Raw genomic sequence first — 13359 nt, 5'->3', positions numbered from 1 at the left:
ATTTTCTAGATACGTCTTGTAGACCTCAAAGTACTGGAAAGGAAGCTCCCATTCCAAGGCAATTTATCTTAAGATACTGTAAACGATACTAATTTTTTGTCCATTTGAAATATATAAGTTGTGCTATAACAACAACAACAAAAAAGAAACAAAGGTTAAATCGTTCACAAAAGTCCATCAGATCACAATACTTCCTGAGTATCTACTTAGAGCCGGGGGCAGTGGGAAGCATTAGGGATATAATAAGGAAAGAAGAAACCCAAAATCCCAGGTCTGTGGTCCCAGTGCTCATCTCTCCACTGGCCCAGAGCTTCTCTCCTGAGGTGTGCACACACATCACTTGGGGACATGGTAAGGATGGATTCTGAGTCCATGGGCCAAGGGAGGGACCCAAGATTCTGCATTTTTTTCACAAGGTTCCAGCTGATGTCAATGCTACTGGCCATGGAGTCTGTGAGTACTAGCTCTACACTGCTCTCCCCTCCAGCATCCCATCCCTTCACCTGGTTCTGTGCTCTGGACTCTGGGGCTCCCTCCCCTGTGGTTACCTCTGAGTTGTTCTCAGCCAGGTAATAAACAGCTACGCAGCAGGCAACCGCCACTCCAGTAGAGACAACCCAGGCCGCCAGGTGGGCAGAGAAGCGGATCAGCTGCTGAGTGAGCCTTAACTTGACATTCTCCTGACGGATTTCTGACAGGTTTTCCTACAAACACAAGGAAGTCAAGCTGGCCCACAGGACCCTCTCCACTGTTAGCAAAGACTCTCCGGGTGAATCTCTGTCACTTCGGGACACAAACCCACCCCAGATCCACAGAAGAAAGAAAGGGGAAAGTTCATGTCGGATGTGGATTATGAGAGACCCATGGGAAAATCTCAAACGGACCAAGAACCCCCATCATGGCGTCAAACACTTTTTCCATCTTAGAGGACTGGGACCGTGCTCTTGAGAAAAGTGCTTTGAAGTCATGAAACTCTTTTTTGAAGAATAGGCTGGGTATCTACACCAAGGAAGTTAGCATCTTCAAACCTCTTGTCAAAGCTCCTTTGCTAATAAATTCTGCTTCCTCTTTCTTTTCTTTTTTTTTTTCTATTTCACCCAACACCCCCCCCCCCCCCCCGCCACCTCCCCTCTGGCAACCACCAGTTTGTTCTCTGTATTTGAGTCTGGGTTTGGTTTTTTTTGTTTGTTTATGGGGTTTTTTTCCTCTTTCTCTTTAATAAGTTTTTTTCTACAGACCAGGGTTTCTCAACCTCGGCATTAGTAACATTTTCAGCCCTTTTTCTGTGTTGTGACAACTTTCCTGTGTATTGCAGGATGTTTAGCAACATCCCAGCCTCCACCCACTAGACACCAGTAGCCCCCTCACCCTCACTGTGACAATCAAAAAAGTCTCCAGATATTGCCATATGTCCCCTGAGGGGCAAAACCGTCCTCAGTTGAAAACCACTGGAAAAAATATTAAACTTGAAACTGTGAGGTCAAGAAGCATTTACACTTAACATTTTGATATAAATCCCTCAACTACCCTCCAGTAAGCTCGTACCAACTACAGAGTGAAAAGGGTCATTCCCTAAACCATCACCAGCACTTAGGCATTAGGAATATTTTTAGGTGTTTTTGGTTCAGTTAGTTTGTTTGTTTCTTTTCTTTCTTTCTTTTTTTTTTTTTTTGCCAGACTCCGGACCACCAAAAAAAAAATCATTATCACTTTAAGAAAAGTTATAGACATACTGAAGGAAGTTGGCTCTGGGAAGGTGTGCACAGCAAGCTCGCCTTACCCTTATTTCAGTGCTAAGATTCTTCTGTTTCAGCTTCACAGCTTTTTCGTGAGTGACGGTGAAGTCCCAGCAGAAAATCAGTTTAGCGATTCCTCGGGAGTAAATGTGGGGGTTAATGAAGTTGTTCCGGAAGTACCTAGCCATGCTGGGGAAGGCAGAAACCAAAATACTCAGAAGTTATTGGAGCAGGCACTGGGGAGTGCAGGAATTAAACAAAGGAAAGTCCGATCATCAACAGCGAAAGGCAACATGGCAGAGCCAGCCCCAGGTTCTACTGAACAGTGCGAGCGCCGACATAATGGTTAAGAGCATTGGCTTCAAGATCCGACAGGCCTGGCTGACTATCCTGGATGGCCACCTGGGGGATCTTTGTTGTTTTCACTGCTATGAGCCTCAGTTTCCGCATCTATATAATGGGGATAATCATAGGACCCACTCACAGAGCTTTTATGAGAATTGTGTGAGTTTCTGTTAGCTGCAGCGCCAAATTGCCCCACACTCAGTGGCTTAAAACAACACACGTGTATTCTCTTACTGGAAGTCAGAAGTCAGAAAATGGTTCTAAACTCAAGGTGTCGGCAGAGCTGTGTTCCTTCTGGATGCTATAGGGGAAAATCTGTTCCCCTGCCTTTTCCAGCTTCTAGAGGCTGCCCGCACTTCTTGGCTTATAGCCCCTCCCATCTTCAAAGCCAGGAGAGCAGCATCTCCCATCCTCTCTTTGACCCTCCTGCCTCCCACTTGTAAGGACCCTGATGATTAACTGGCCCATTTTAAGATCCTTAATTTAGTCACATCTGCAAAGTCCCCTTTGCCAGGTAAGGTAACATATTCATGGGTTCTGGGGATTAGGACCTGACATCTTTGGGAGGCAGGGGGCAGTGTTCAGCCCACCACGCGAGGCAATGTAGGGGTTAGAACAGCAAGCTCTTTTTAAAGGCAGATGCTAATATCAGGGCGACGTCAGCAGGACTCAGTGAAATCAGCCTAGGAAGCATTTAGCACTGAGCCTGACATGTAAAAAATGCTGATTAAATTTCACTACCTGTCCAAAATCTGCCACCACTGACTTAACAGCAGCTTAAGAAACATTTTGTAGTTTCAGTAAAATAGAACAAAACGAAATCTCATTTTAATTGTTGAGTTATAGTGCTGGAAGTGAGGTTGTTACGGGCTGAATTGTACACCCTAAAAGTTTGTATGTTGAAGTCCTAACCCCCAGTATCTCAGAAAGCGACAGAATTTGGAAGTAGGGTCTTTACAGAGGTAATTTTGTTAAAATGAGGTCATCAAGGTGGGCCCTCATCCAATATGACTGGTGTCCTTATAAGAAGAGGAGATTAAGGGGCACCTGGGTGGCTCAGTCGTTAAGCGTCTGCCTTCGGCTCAGGTCATGATCCCAGGGTCCTGGGATCGAGCCCTGCATCGGGCTCCCTGCTCCGCGGGAAGCCTGCTTCTCCCTTTCCCACTCCCCCTGCTTGTGTTCCCTCTCTCACTGTCTCTCTGTCAAATAAATAAAATCTTAAAAAAAAAAAAAAAAAAGAGGAGATTAAGACTCAGACATGCACTGGAGGGAAGACTATGTGAAGTCAGAGTGGGAAGGTAGCCGTCTATACGCCAAGGACGGAGGCCTCGGAAGAAACCAACACACCAACACCTTCACCTTAGACTTCCAGCCTCCAGAACTTGAGAAAACACATTTCTGTGTTTAAGCCACCCAGCCTGCGGTACCTGGTTATGGAAGACAAAGGCTGAATGCCTGTACCTCCTCTTGGATAGTTGTCCCTTTACAACTGTCCAGCCGTGCCCTTCTTGTCATAGAAACAGTTGGGTCGGGGCGCCTGGGTGGCTCAGATGGTTAAGCGTCTGCCTTCGGCTCAGGTCATGATCCCAGGGTCCTGGGATCGAGCTCCACATCGGGCTCCTGACTCAGAGGGGAGCCTGCTTCTCCTTCTCCCTCTGTCTCTCCCCCTGCTCATGCTCTCTCTCTCTCTCTCTCTCTCTGTATCTCTGTGTTTCAAATGAATAAATAAAATCTTAAAAAAAAAAAAAAGAAATAGTTGGGTCACTACAACCTTATTTTCAGACGGACCGATTTCTTTGAAAGCACACAAAAACCTCTCTTCTTATCCAAACTTACAGTCTGTGTTTTTTTTTATATATATTTTTAATTTTTTTAAAAGATTTTATTTATTTATTTGAGAGAGAGAATGAGAGAGAGAGAGAGAGCACATGAGAGGGGTGAGGGTCAGAGGGAGAAGCAGACTCCCTGCTCAGCAGGGAGCCCGATGCGGGACTCGATCCTGGGACTCCAGGATCATGACCTGAGCCGAAGGCAGTCACTTAACCAACTGAGCCACCCAGGCGCCCCAGTCTGTGTTTTAAAACAGGAATGATCAGACAGCAATAGGAAGTCAAAATCGCAGAGAAACTGTTTCCTGGGTCGATTTTGAGTCTCTTGAATTTTACCTAAATCTAAACAGAGCTTAGAATCAAGAAATGCAGACGCTCCATACCTGAATAGCAAACTGAAAAAACAGATGACCAAACATGCTCCAATTGTGAAGAGGTAGGCCAGCTGCATGTTGTAGGATGCCCCACCGTTCCTGTGCCCGATCGTAGAATTGGTGTAAAAGCCATAGTACATCACTGTGTCTCTAAAATAACCCTGAAAGGGACAATAAACCCTAGGTCAGGTGGGTCTACCGAGAAAACGATGACTATGGTCGGTCAGCACAGTGCATCTTTCCCATCTGCAAGAAACTTGCATCAGTCAGTTTAGACATTTTATTTGCAGAGAAAGGGTACCCAAGGCCGCTGAGAATGTAGACATTTTATCACTAGGCTCTTCGAGTTGGAAAGGGCTCTCAAACCCTCCTTACAATGGAGGAACCCAGCTGTCACCACCTGAAACAATGATCAAGCAAAGCATGACTAAAACCAGGAAAGCCAGCCATTATGGGCCTCTGTCATCTGTTAAGTATTATGGTCAAACATGTTCAATAGGAAAGGAATCAAGCCATTAGGTCTAAATTTCAATTTATGGGAAATAATGGGTCAGAGTAACAAATCAGACAGACCATAAGGAAACAATCAGACAATTCCAGAAGGTAGGACATTGGTGTCTGCATGACAACTGGCCTGGTTTCTGCAACAATGTCAAGAAAAAAGGGGGCTGTGTCTGGAGAGATCATTCTAGATTAATTGAGAATTCAGAGAAAACACAAGCAAATGCAAAGTATGGGCCTTAACTAGATTCTGGTCTGAATGAGCAAGCTAGGAAAGACATTTTGGGGACAACTGGAAAATTTGAATATGGTTTGGATTTTAGATAATATTAATTTTTAATTTTGCTAGATGTAAGAACTGCAGAAAGTGTCCATATTTTTCAGAGATGCATGTTGAAGAAATTCGGAGTAAAATATCCTGATGTCTGTAATTTACTATAAAATGCTTCCAAAAACTAATAAGATAAAACAATATGGCAAGATATTAATAATTTAAAAACCTATGTAGTGAGTATATGAATGTTTACTTACTACTCTTTATTTTCCTATATGTTTGAAATTTTTCATAATAAAATGTTTCATATATACAAATATAAAAAATATACATCAGGGGCGCCCGGGTGGCTCAGTCGGTTAAGTGTCTGACTTTGATCTCAGCAGAGGTCTTGATTCTCAGGGTTGTGAGTTCAAGCCCTGTGAGTTCCATGCTAGGCATGGAGCCCACTTAAAAAAAAAAAAAAATATATATATATATATATACACACACACACACACACACACACATCATAACGAGGAGAAAAATGAAGGTGAAATTTACACAATAATTCCACTTCAATGCAGCTATCCCAAGGAAAAATTTTTAACAGAAAAAGAAATTAAAAAGATAAATGGAAGAACCTGACTTTGAACATTCTACTTCAAGAGTCAGCAAATTTTTTCTGTAAAGAGCTAGACAGTAAATCTCTTTGGCTTGGTAGCTACAGCCACAACTCCACTCAGCCACCATAGCAGGAAGGCATCGTAGACACATAAACAAAGGGATGTGGCCATGTTCCAAAAGGACTTTATTTATTGGCACAAATTTTAATTTCACGTATAATTTTCACGTTTCACAAAATGTTATCCTTGTTTTGATTTTTTTTTCAACCATTTAAAAATGTAGAAACAGGTGGCATGCCAGATTTGGCCCCGGCTGTCGTTTGTCAATCCCTGGCCTATAGAATCCCAATGGCAGGAATGTCTTCTGGAAGGTAAACTCACAAGACAGGGGCCATATGTCTCTCAGTAGGGAGCTGGGTAATGAAAAAGGATACTGCAGATCTATATAGATGCTCAAGATACATAGTGAAGCAAAAAAATGTTGCAAAGGAAGACCTGTAGTATCCTGGGTTTTTTTTAATTATTTTTTTAAAGATTTTATTTATTTATTTGAGAGAGAGAGAGAGCACAAGAGGGGGAAGGGGCAGAGGGAGAAGCAAACTCCCTGCTGAGCAGGGAGCCCGATGCGGGACTCGATCCCAGGACCCTGAGATCATGACCTGAGCCAAAGGCAGATGCTTAACCAACTGAGCCACCCAGGTGGCCCATCTTTTTATTATTATGTTTTAAATGTTTACCTATCTACCTACGTATCGACCTAAGTATCTAACTGCATATAGAAAGAAAACGGTGGACAAAGATATGCTCTGAGCTGGGGCATTAGACAAGGGAAAAAGGCTAACATGGACTTTCACTTAGTTTGCTCTCTTCTACAGTAGGAACTTTTCAAAAGGAGCACTGTATATTGTGGAAAGAAAAATAAGAAAGAAAAGGTAGCTCTATGAACACCAATATGACATGTCTACCACAGAGCGGGTGAAAGAAAGCAAGTCATAGGCGGTATATATGAATAATTCATCTTTTGTTAAAAAAACAAAAGAAAGGGATGCATATGTACATGTGTATGTATGTGCATGTGTGTGTGTCCGTATGTGCACAGAAAAAGAGATCGTGAACAACACAAACTATTAATATGGTTACCTCTAAAGACAGAAAGTCTACTGTGTTGTGTGCATGTCACTTTGGGGGAGAAAAAGAAACACGTTTTAAAGCCCCACTTTCAGGGCACCTGGGTGGCTCAGTCGGTTAAGTGTCTGATTCTTGATTTCAGCTCAGGTCATGATCTCAGGGTCCTGGGATCAAGTTCCATGTCAGGCTCTGTGCTCAGCAGGGAGTCTGCTTGAGATTCTCTCTCTCCCTCTGCTTCTCCCCCGCTTCTCTCTCATTCTTTCTCTCTCTCTCAAATAAATAAATAAATCTTTAAAATAAACAAATAAGTAAAGCCCCACTCCCCCTAACATCTAACTCCCAGGCAAAGTGAGAGGTCTGGAAGGGTGACTGGCAAGGTATGTCCAGGGGATTCCCAGCTGGTGAACTCCGGGTAGGCAAAATGAAGGACTTACCACCCCAGTGAAAAACTCCAGTCCAGTGAACTGGAGGGTGTTCTTCTTGGCCACCGTAAACTGAGGGATTATGATAAAGCTGAAGGTCACAATGAACGAGAAAATGTTGAACTTCAAAAGCCACCTCAGAAAGTTAAAATAGGAGAGGACGCTGGTTCCGAACTTGCCTCCGATGACCTTGAGCGTCTTCTGCCATAGGCTGATGGAATCGAGCAGTTCTGACAGGCTGTTCTTAGATCTCCGGTATGCCTGGGGTAGGGACACCAAGCATGAGGCTTAACATTCCCTCAACAAACACCTACTGAGCAGGTCCCCTAAGAGCAAAAACAACCACTGTGTCTAGAGCATTATAACATGCCTGGCATGCGCTAAGCATGTTTGTAAATGTTATCTCATTTAATCTGCGGGACCACTCTTTAAGGTGAGTGCTATTATTACGTCCCCAGGTTTGCTGTCGAAGGTGACACTCACAGTAGCTCAGCTGTCCAAATAACTCAGCAACCTCTTAGACTTTTGCATCCCTACCTGGTTTCTCTGCACCTAGACTGACCCAATTTCTACGGCTTTCAATGAAAAAGCCCTGAATTTTGCTTTCTCTTCCCCTTGGGTCCCTTTCATTCCCACTCTGCCACCTCCCTGTTTTTACTCTCTTGTTATGCCCATTTTATTGACTGCAATAGAGGCCTCTTACCCGTGAAATGGAGTTTAGACACTGAGCACAGCAGTTGAGCTCAAGCATACGACGGGACTGCTTACTTTTCTCTTTGTCAACCATTTTCCTGTGGGGAACGGCAGAAGAAAGGGAGGGACACCCATGCTGTAATGATTTCGTTCCCAAAATATTTACTGAGTGACTATGATGTGCTAGGCATAGCCCGGGTAGCGAGACAAAAGAAAATGATTTTCCTGGCTCATGGAGCAGACATCTCTACCAGTTGGGAGAGAAAGACAATAAACAATAAATAAAAGGTGTACTATGGAAAAGAAAAAGCAAAATAGAGCAAGGTAAGGAAATGGGAAATGCTGGAATGGGGACTGTGCTATAATTTGAAATAGCACAATATTCAAGCAAAGTCCTTTAGGAAGGGAGGGGATAGTAGGATGGATAAGGGATTGTTGTGTCCATAGGAAACAGCCAACCTGGGACCCCAAGGAGGCTGGGATGGCTAGAATGGAATGAGCAGGGGGAAGGGAGGAGGGTTTGAGTGATAACGAAGGGTCCTATAAGTCAGTGGTCCTCAACCTGGGGAGATTTTGCCTTGCCCCCCAAGGGACATTTGGCAATGTCAGGAGACATTTTTGGTTGTCAAACTCTGGGGGAGAGAGGCTTGCTACTAACATCTAGTGGGTAGAAGGCAGGGATGTGCTAAAACCCCCTACAATGAACTGGACAGAACCCCACAACAGAGAATGATCCAGCCCCCAATATCAGGCATACCGGGGTTGAAAAATCCTGCTGTAAAGTCTTTGGGGCCCATATAAGGCCCTTACCCTGTGAGAGAGGCAGCCATGCAGTTTGAAATGGAAGAGTGTTTTCAGAAAGATCCAGCCACAATTGGGTTCTTTACCTTTCCATGAATTCATTGCATCTACCTTGCTCTGGTTCTTTTCTGGTTTTCTTTGTCCATCCAAACGCCCACCCCCACATCACGGTCTTCCAAGGCTCAGCTCACATGCCCTCCTGCTTTACCCAAGTAGCCTGTATCACTCCAGCTAGTCCTGTCACTGCAGTCTCCTCTACCTTGATTTGGCCTGATTTCCTTTTTCTCATGTGTAAGTTACTTATTGACAAATCCATCTCCCCTGTCAGACTTTGTAAGTTATCTTTGCAGCCCCAGAACAATTGCATCATTGAATTATTTATTAGCCATTGTTGCATCCACTCCACTAGTTTCCAAGGGTACAAATTGCAAAAGAAAAAGGATGAGGAACAGTAAATGTGAAGTCTGATGGCTAAAACAGCCCTCATTCTTTCACTCTTTTTTTTTTTTTTTAGTTCCTGCCCTTAGAAAGCTTCTGAGGACTTCTTTCTTTTTTTCTTTCCAGTAAACTTTGAATTTTAGAGTAAATAGAAATTTCAAAAAAGTTACAAAAACAGTACAGAAAATTCCTATACACTACTCACCATTATTTTTTCCTATTAACATCTTACATTTATTTATTTATTTATTTATTTATTTATTTATTTATTTATTTTTTAGAGAGGGATGGGGGAGTAGCAGAGGGAGAGGGAGAGAGAGAACCTTAAGCAGGTCCCATGCTCAGTGCGGAGCCCAACGTGAGGCTCAATCTCACAACCCTGAGACCACAGCCTGAGCTGAAATCAAGAGTTGGACGCCCAGGCTACTGAGCCACCCAAGCACCCCAACATCTGACATTTCCATGGTAGTTGTCGAAACTAAAAAATCAACATTAGCACATATACCGGTACCTAAACTCCACACTGTTCTGATTTCACTCGTTCTTCCACCAATGCCATGTTCTATTCCAGGACCCCATCCCACATTCTATTTAGTTTTTATGTCTCTTTCAAATCCTCTAGTCTGTGACAATTTTTCTGACTTCCTTTATTTTTGATGACCTTGACAATTTTGAGGAGTACTGGTCAGGTATTTTGTAGAATGTCCCTCCACTGGGGTTTGCCTGATTTCTTTCTCTGGGAATACTGGGGTTATGGTCTTTAGGAGAGAGTACAACAGAGGGGATGTGCTCTTCTAACCACATATCTCTGGGGATGCTAACCTGGATCACCTGGTCAAGGGAGTGTTGGCTAGACCACATCACTGGAAAGTCACTCTCCGTCAGTTCCCATGCTCCACCCTTTGAAAGCACATCACTAAGCACAGCCCACACTCCAGGTGAGAAGAGAGAGGAACATCTATATAGATTATTTGGAATTCTTCTGTAGGAAGATTGTCCCTTCTTTTGCATTTATATATTTCTTTTTTTTTTTCTTTAAGATTTATTTATTCGAAAGAGAGAGAGAAAGAGAGAGTCCGAGTGGGAGGAGCAGAGGGAGAGGGAGAGAATCTCAAGCAGACTCCACACTGAGCGCAGAGCCTGACGGGCTCAATCTCACAATACTGAGATCACAACCTGAGCCAAAACCAGGAGTTGGACACCCAACTGACTGCACCACCCAGGCACCCCCGTTTTTTATCTTTCTGAGATGGGACAAAGTAGAAGACTGAAATTCATGTGAAATCTGAGAAAGAAAAAAAGCTTTGGGTCCATACTTAAGGTTCCTTTTCTCTTCCATGGTTCTTGGCTGAGTCCTGATGGCTTTAATTCTGTCTCTAGATGTCATTGGTATCAGAGATGCAATTAACTTTTGTCCTGTGGAGGAAAATAAATTGAGTTTAATTTTGTTTCCTTTCACAGAATATCAGCATTTTAAAGTATGGCACTGAACTTCAGCATGTTTATTTTTTATAAATTTTATTTATTTATTTATTTGAAAGAGAGCAAGCGAGCATGCAAGCGCAAGAGTTGGAGAAGGGGCAGAGGGAGAAGCAGACTCCCCACTGAGCCCGAAACAGGATGTGGGGCTCAATCCTGGGACTCCGGGGTCATGACCTGAGCTGAAGGCAGACACTTAACAGACTGAGCCACCCAGGTACCCCGAGCGTGTTTTTATAAGAGTACAAGGAAAGAAGAATAAATATATGGACTCAGTGATCCCCAAGCCACAAATGAAAACAGACAACGTGGTTTGTTGTTTTTTTTAAGTAGGCTCCATGCCCAGCATGGAGCCCAATGCAGGGCTTGAACTCACAACCCCAAGATCAAGACCTGAGCTGAGATCAAGAGTTGGACACAACTGACTGAGCCACTCGGGCACCCCAATGTGGTGTATTTTTTTTTTAACCTCAAAGCCAAAGCAAATGATAATGTTTGCATGCAATTCCAATTTGATATTTTTCTTCTTTATGACAAGAAGCATTCAGTGAGGCCACAAGCCCCTGCACGTCTGGTCAGGCTTGCTCTCCTCTCCTACTTGAATGTCCGAATCACTTTCACTTGACCCCCTCACTCCAGGCCCAGGCACCTTCTTTACATTTCTTGACTGTTGTCGTATGCTCTTCCGGCCCCTGGAATGGTCCCCCATCTTCTCCCGATAACTCATATTCACATCTTCACTCAGCATGGCAGATATTGTGGGTCACCTACCCCAGTCATTTCTTCTTTTTAATAGAATCCTGATTTTGTTTAGGAATCTACCCCCTCTTTCCCAAGGCCCTGAGCTTCTGCAGGGTAGGACCCATCTTCAGGCACAGGGGGTGAGCCCCATGAGTCCAAGCTGATCCTTGCAGGTGACTGATTTCAGCATAAGCACGTGACAAGATGTTGGCCAGTGTTCTGTGATGGGTGATCTGCTGAGGAGTTTCTTGGAAAAGGTTTCTTCCTTCTCAAAAAAGAAAAACTAAAAAACCCCCACAAAAACTCCAAGAAAAAGATCCATCTCCCTCTGGATGTTGTTGTGGCCATCTGAAGCCTGGAACTGCGATCACCATCTTGTAACAATGAGGAAGCCAACCGGGGGGCTGACCGGGGCAACAATAGAGGGAGTGGGCTGGCTCCCTGGTTGAGTTATTGAGCTGAACTCTTCATTTGACCTAGTTAAGGTGAAAAGGAAATCCCCAAAAGAGGGTCACCAAACTCACTCTGCTGAAGACGAGAAATTTGTGTCTCTCCTGAGAGGGAAGGGTGGCTCAACAGAGAAGAAGAAAGGACAAAGAGGAGGAGGAAAGAACACAGAGATGTGGGGAGACAGTAGCATGAGAGGAGACACCCCAATCTTTAATAAAGGGGTTAAACCCACAGAATGCTTTAGTGTGAATGGATTTTTTTCCCTCCTAGACATCATTGAGGCTGGACTTGATGTCTGGAGTATGATGGGATGACATAGAAACAGCAGTCAAGAACCCAGGATTTGGCCTCAGGAACAGAAAGGCAGGGAGGTAGTGTCAGCTAAGACCTGGTTTCATGGCGGACTTGGCAATAAAGGCCATCCTATGTTGCCGAATCCAGGGTGGGGGAGGAACTGGACCAAAGCAAGACAGCGGTTAAAGCATCGGGCTTGGAAACCAGGCAGACCTGCATTTGAGCCCTGGTTCTGCCAAGGTTCACCAAGCAAATGGAAGTGATTTAATTTAATTTAATTTACTCACCAAGCAAATGGAAGTGACAAATGTGCCTACCTCAAAGTGTGGGGAATAAAGTCAAACTAAATTCAATGGATAACAAAAAGGAAGTGTTTGGCAGAGTGTTGGGCACAGAAAGTGAGCTTGATCAAGGTGAACTCCTTTCTAGGTGTTAGATGCTCCCAAAGTGACCCCTTCCTGGGTCTGTCGCATCCTCAGATCATCTATAAACTTCAACCTACTTGATGTCTTAAAACTAAATAATCCTGTAGACAAGTTGGAAGCCTTCCTTGCTCCCTTCCTAACTCCTTTCTCCCAGGGTCTCACTACCTTGGAGGTTTTCATGTGAAGTACAAGGAGTGTCTATGCCCACACTTCCTGGGCTATGAAGGGTCTGAGAAAATGATTCATTCAAAGATGTTGAAAACTGCAACAACTGCTTGCTCTTTTTGTCATTCGGGCTGCTGAAACTCTGAGAGTCTGTCACATCGATGTCAGAAGCGGATGAGACCATGCCGAAGCTTGAGTTCACCAGCATCTTTTCTGGAACAACCCCAGATGGAACATTCTCAACCTCAACGATGATTTCATTCACTTGGTCATCAGACAGCATCTCTTGCCTCCTCCCAGCTTTGTTCTCCACCGGAGTGGCCTTCCAAAGCAGTCACACTGACATTGTTGGGAGCCGCGAGGAAAAGTGATGACAATCACAGAGGGATGCCCCATTCACATTTTTTTAAAGACCAGGATGAGATTGCCAAAGCCAGCCCTACACAAATCACAACATAACTCCCCACATCTACACCAGAGGGGTCTCTTCATGAAGAGATGTGTTTTCCTATAGACACCTCTGTCTTGGTAGCTAGGTAAGAAATTGGAAACAGAATCCTTCATTAAAGACAATAGGGTTCTAGAAACAGAAGGCAGGGATTCTTCTAAATGACTCATAACCAAAGGGCAAGATTTTCCTTTTTAATTTGGTGCCCCTG

At 44.0% G+C, this 13359-nt stretch overlaps 1 protein-coding gene across 2 annotated transcripts in view; it reads right to left on the bottom strand.

Moving 5' to 3' along the window:
* LOC116628065 (transmembrane channel-like protein 5) overlaps nt 1-13359 on the bottom strand; it is a 70242-nt gene that overhangs the window by 22083 nt on the left and 34800 nt on the right. The window contains exons 1-7 of one of the 2 annotated variants that reach the window (XM_032398129.1): nt 12701-12983; nt 10463-10562; nt 7918-8005; nt 7227-7475; nt 4294-4445; nt 1781-1925; nt 549-704 (exon numbers count right to left, since the gene is read on the bottom strand). In XM_032398129.1, the coding sequence (XP_032254020.1) occupies nt 549-704; nt 1781-1925; nt 4294-4445; nt 7227-7475; nt 7918-8005; nt 10463-10562; nt 12701-12983 (1173 nt within the window). Of the gene's footprint in view, nt 1-548; nt 705-1780; nt 1926-4293; nt 4446-7226; nt 7476-7917; nt 8006-10462; nt 10563-12700; nt 12984-13359 lie in introns of those variants that run through there. The other variant, XM_032398128.1, reaches the window with a different exon arrangement.

The sequence above is a fragment of the Phoca vitulina genome, unplaced genomic scaffold (genome assembly GCF_004348235.1).
Source record: "Phoca vitulina isolate PV1807 unplaced genomic scaffold, GSC_HSeal_1.0 scaffold110, whole genome shotgun sequence".
Lineage (NCBI taxonomy): Eukaryota > Metazoa > Chordata > Mammalia > Carnivora > Phocidae > Phoca > Phoca vitulina.
This window is presented reverse-complemented; position numbering and strand designations above follow the sequence as displayed.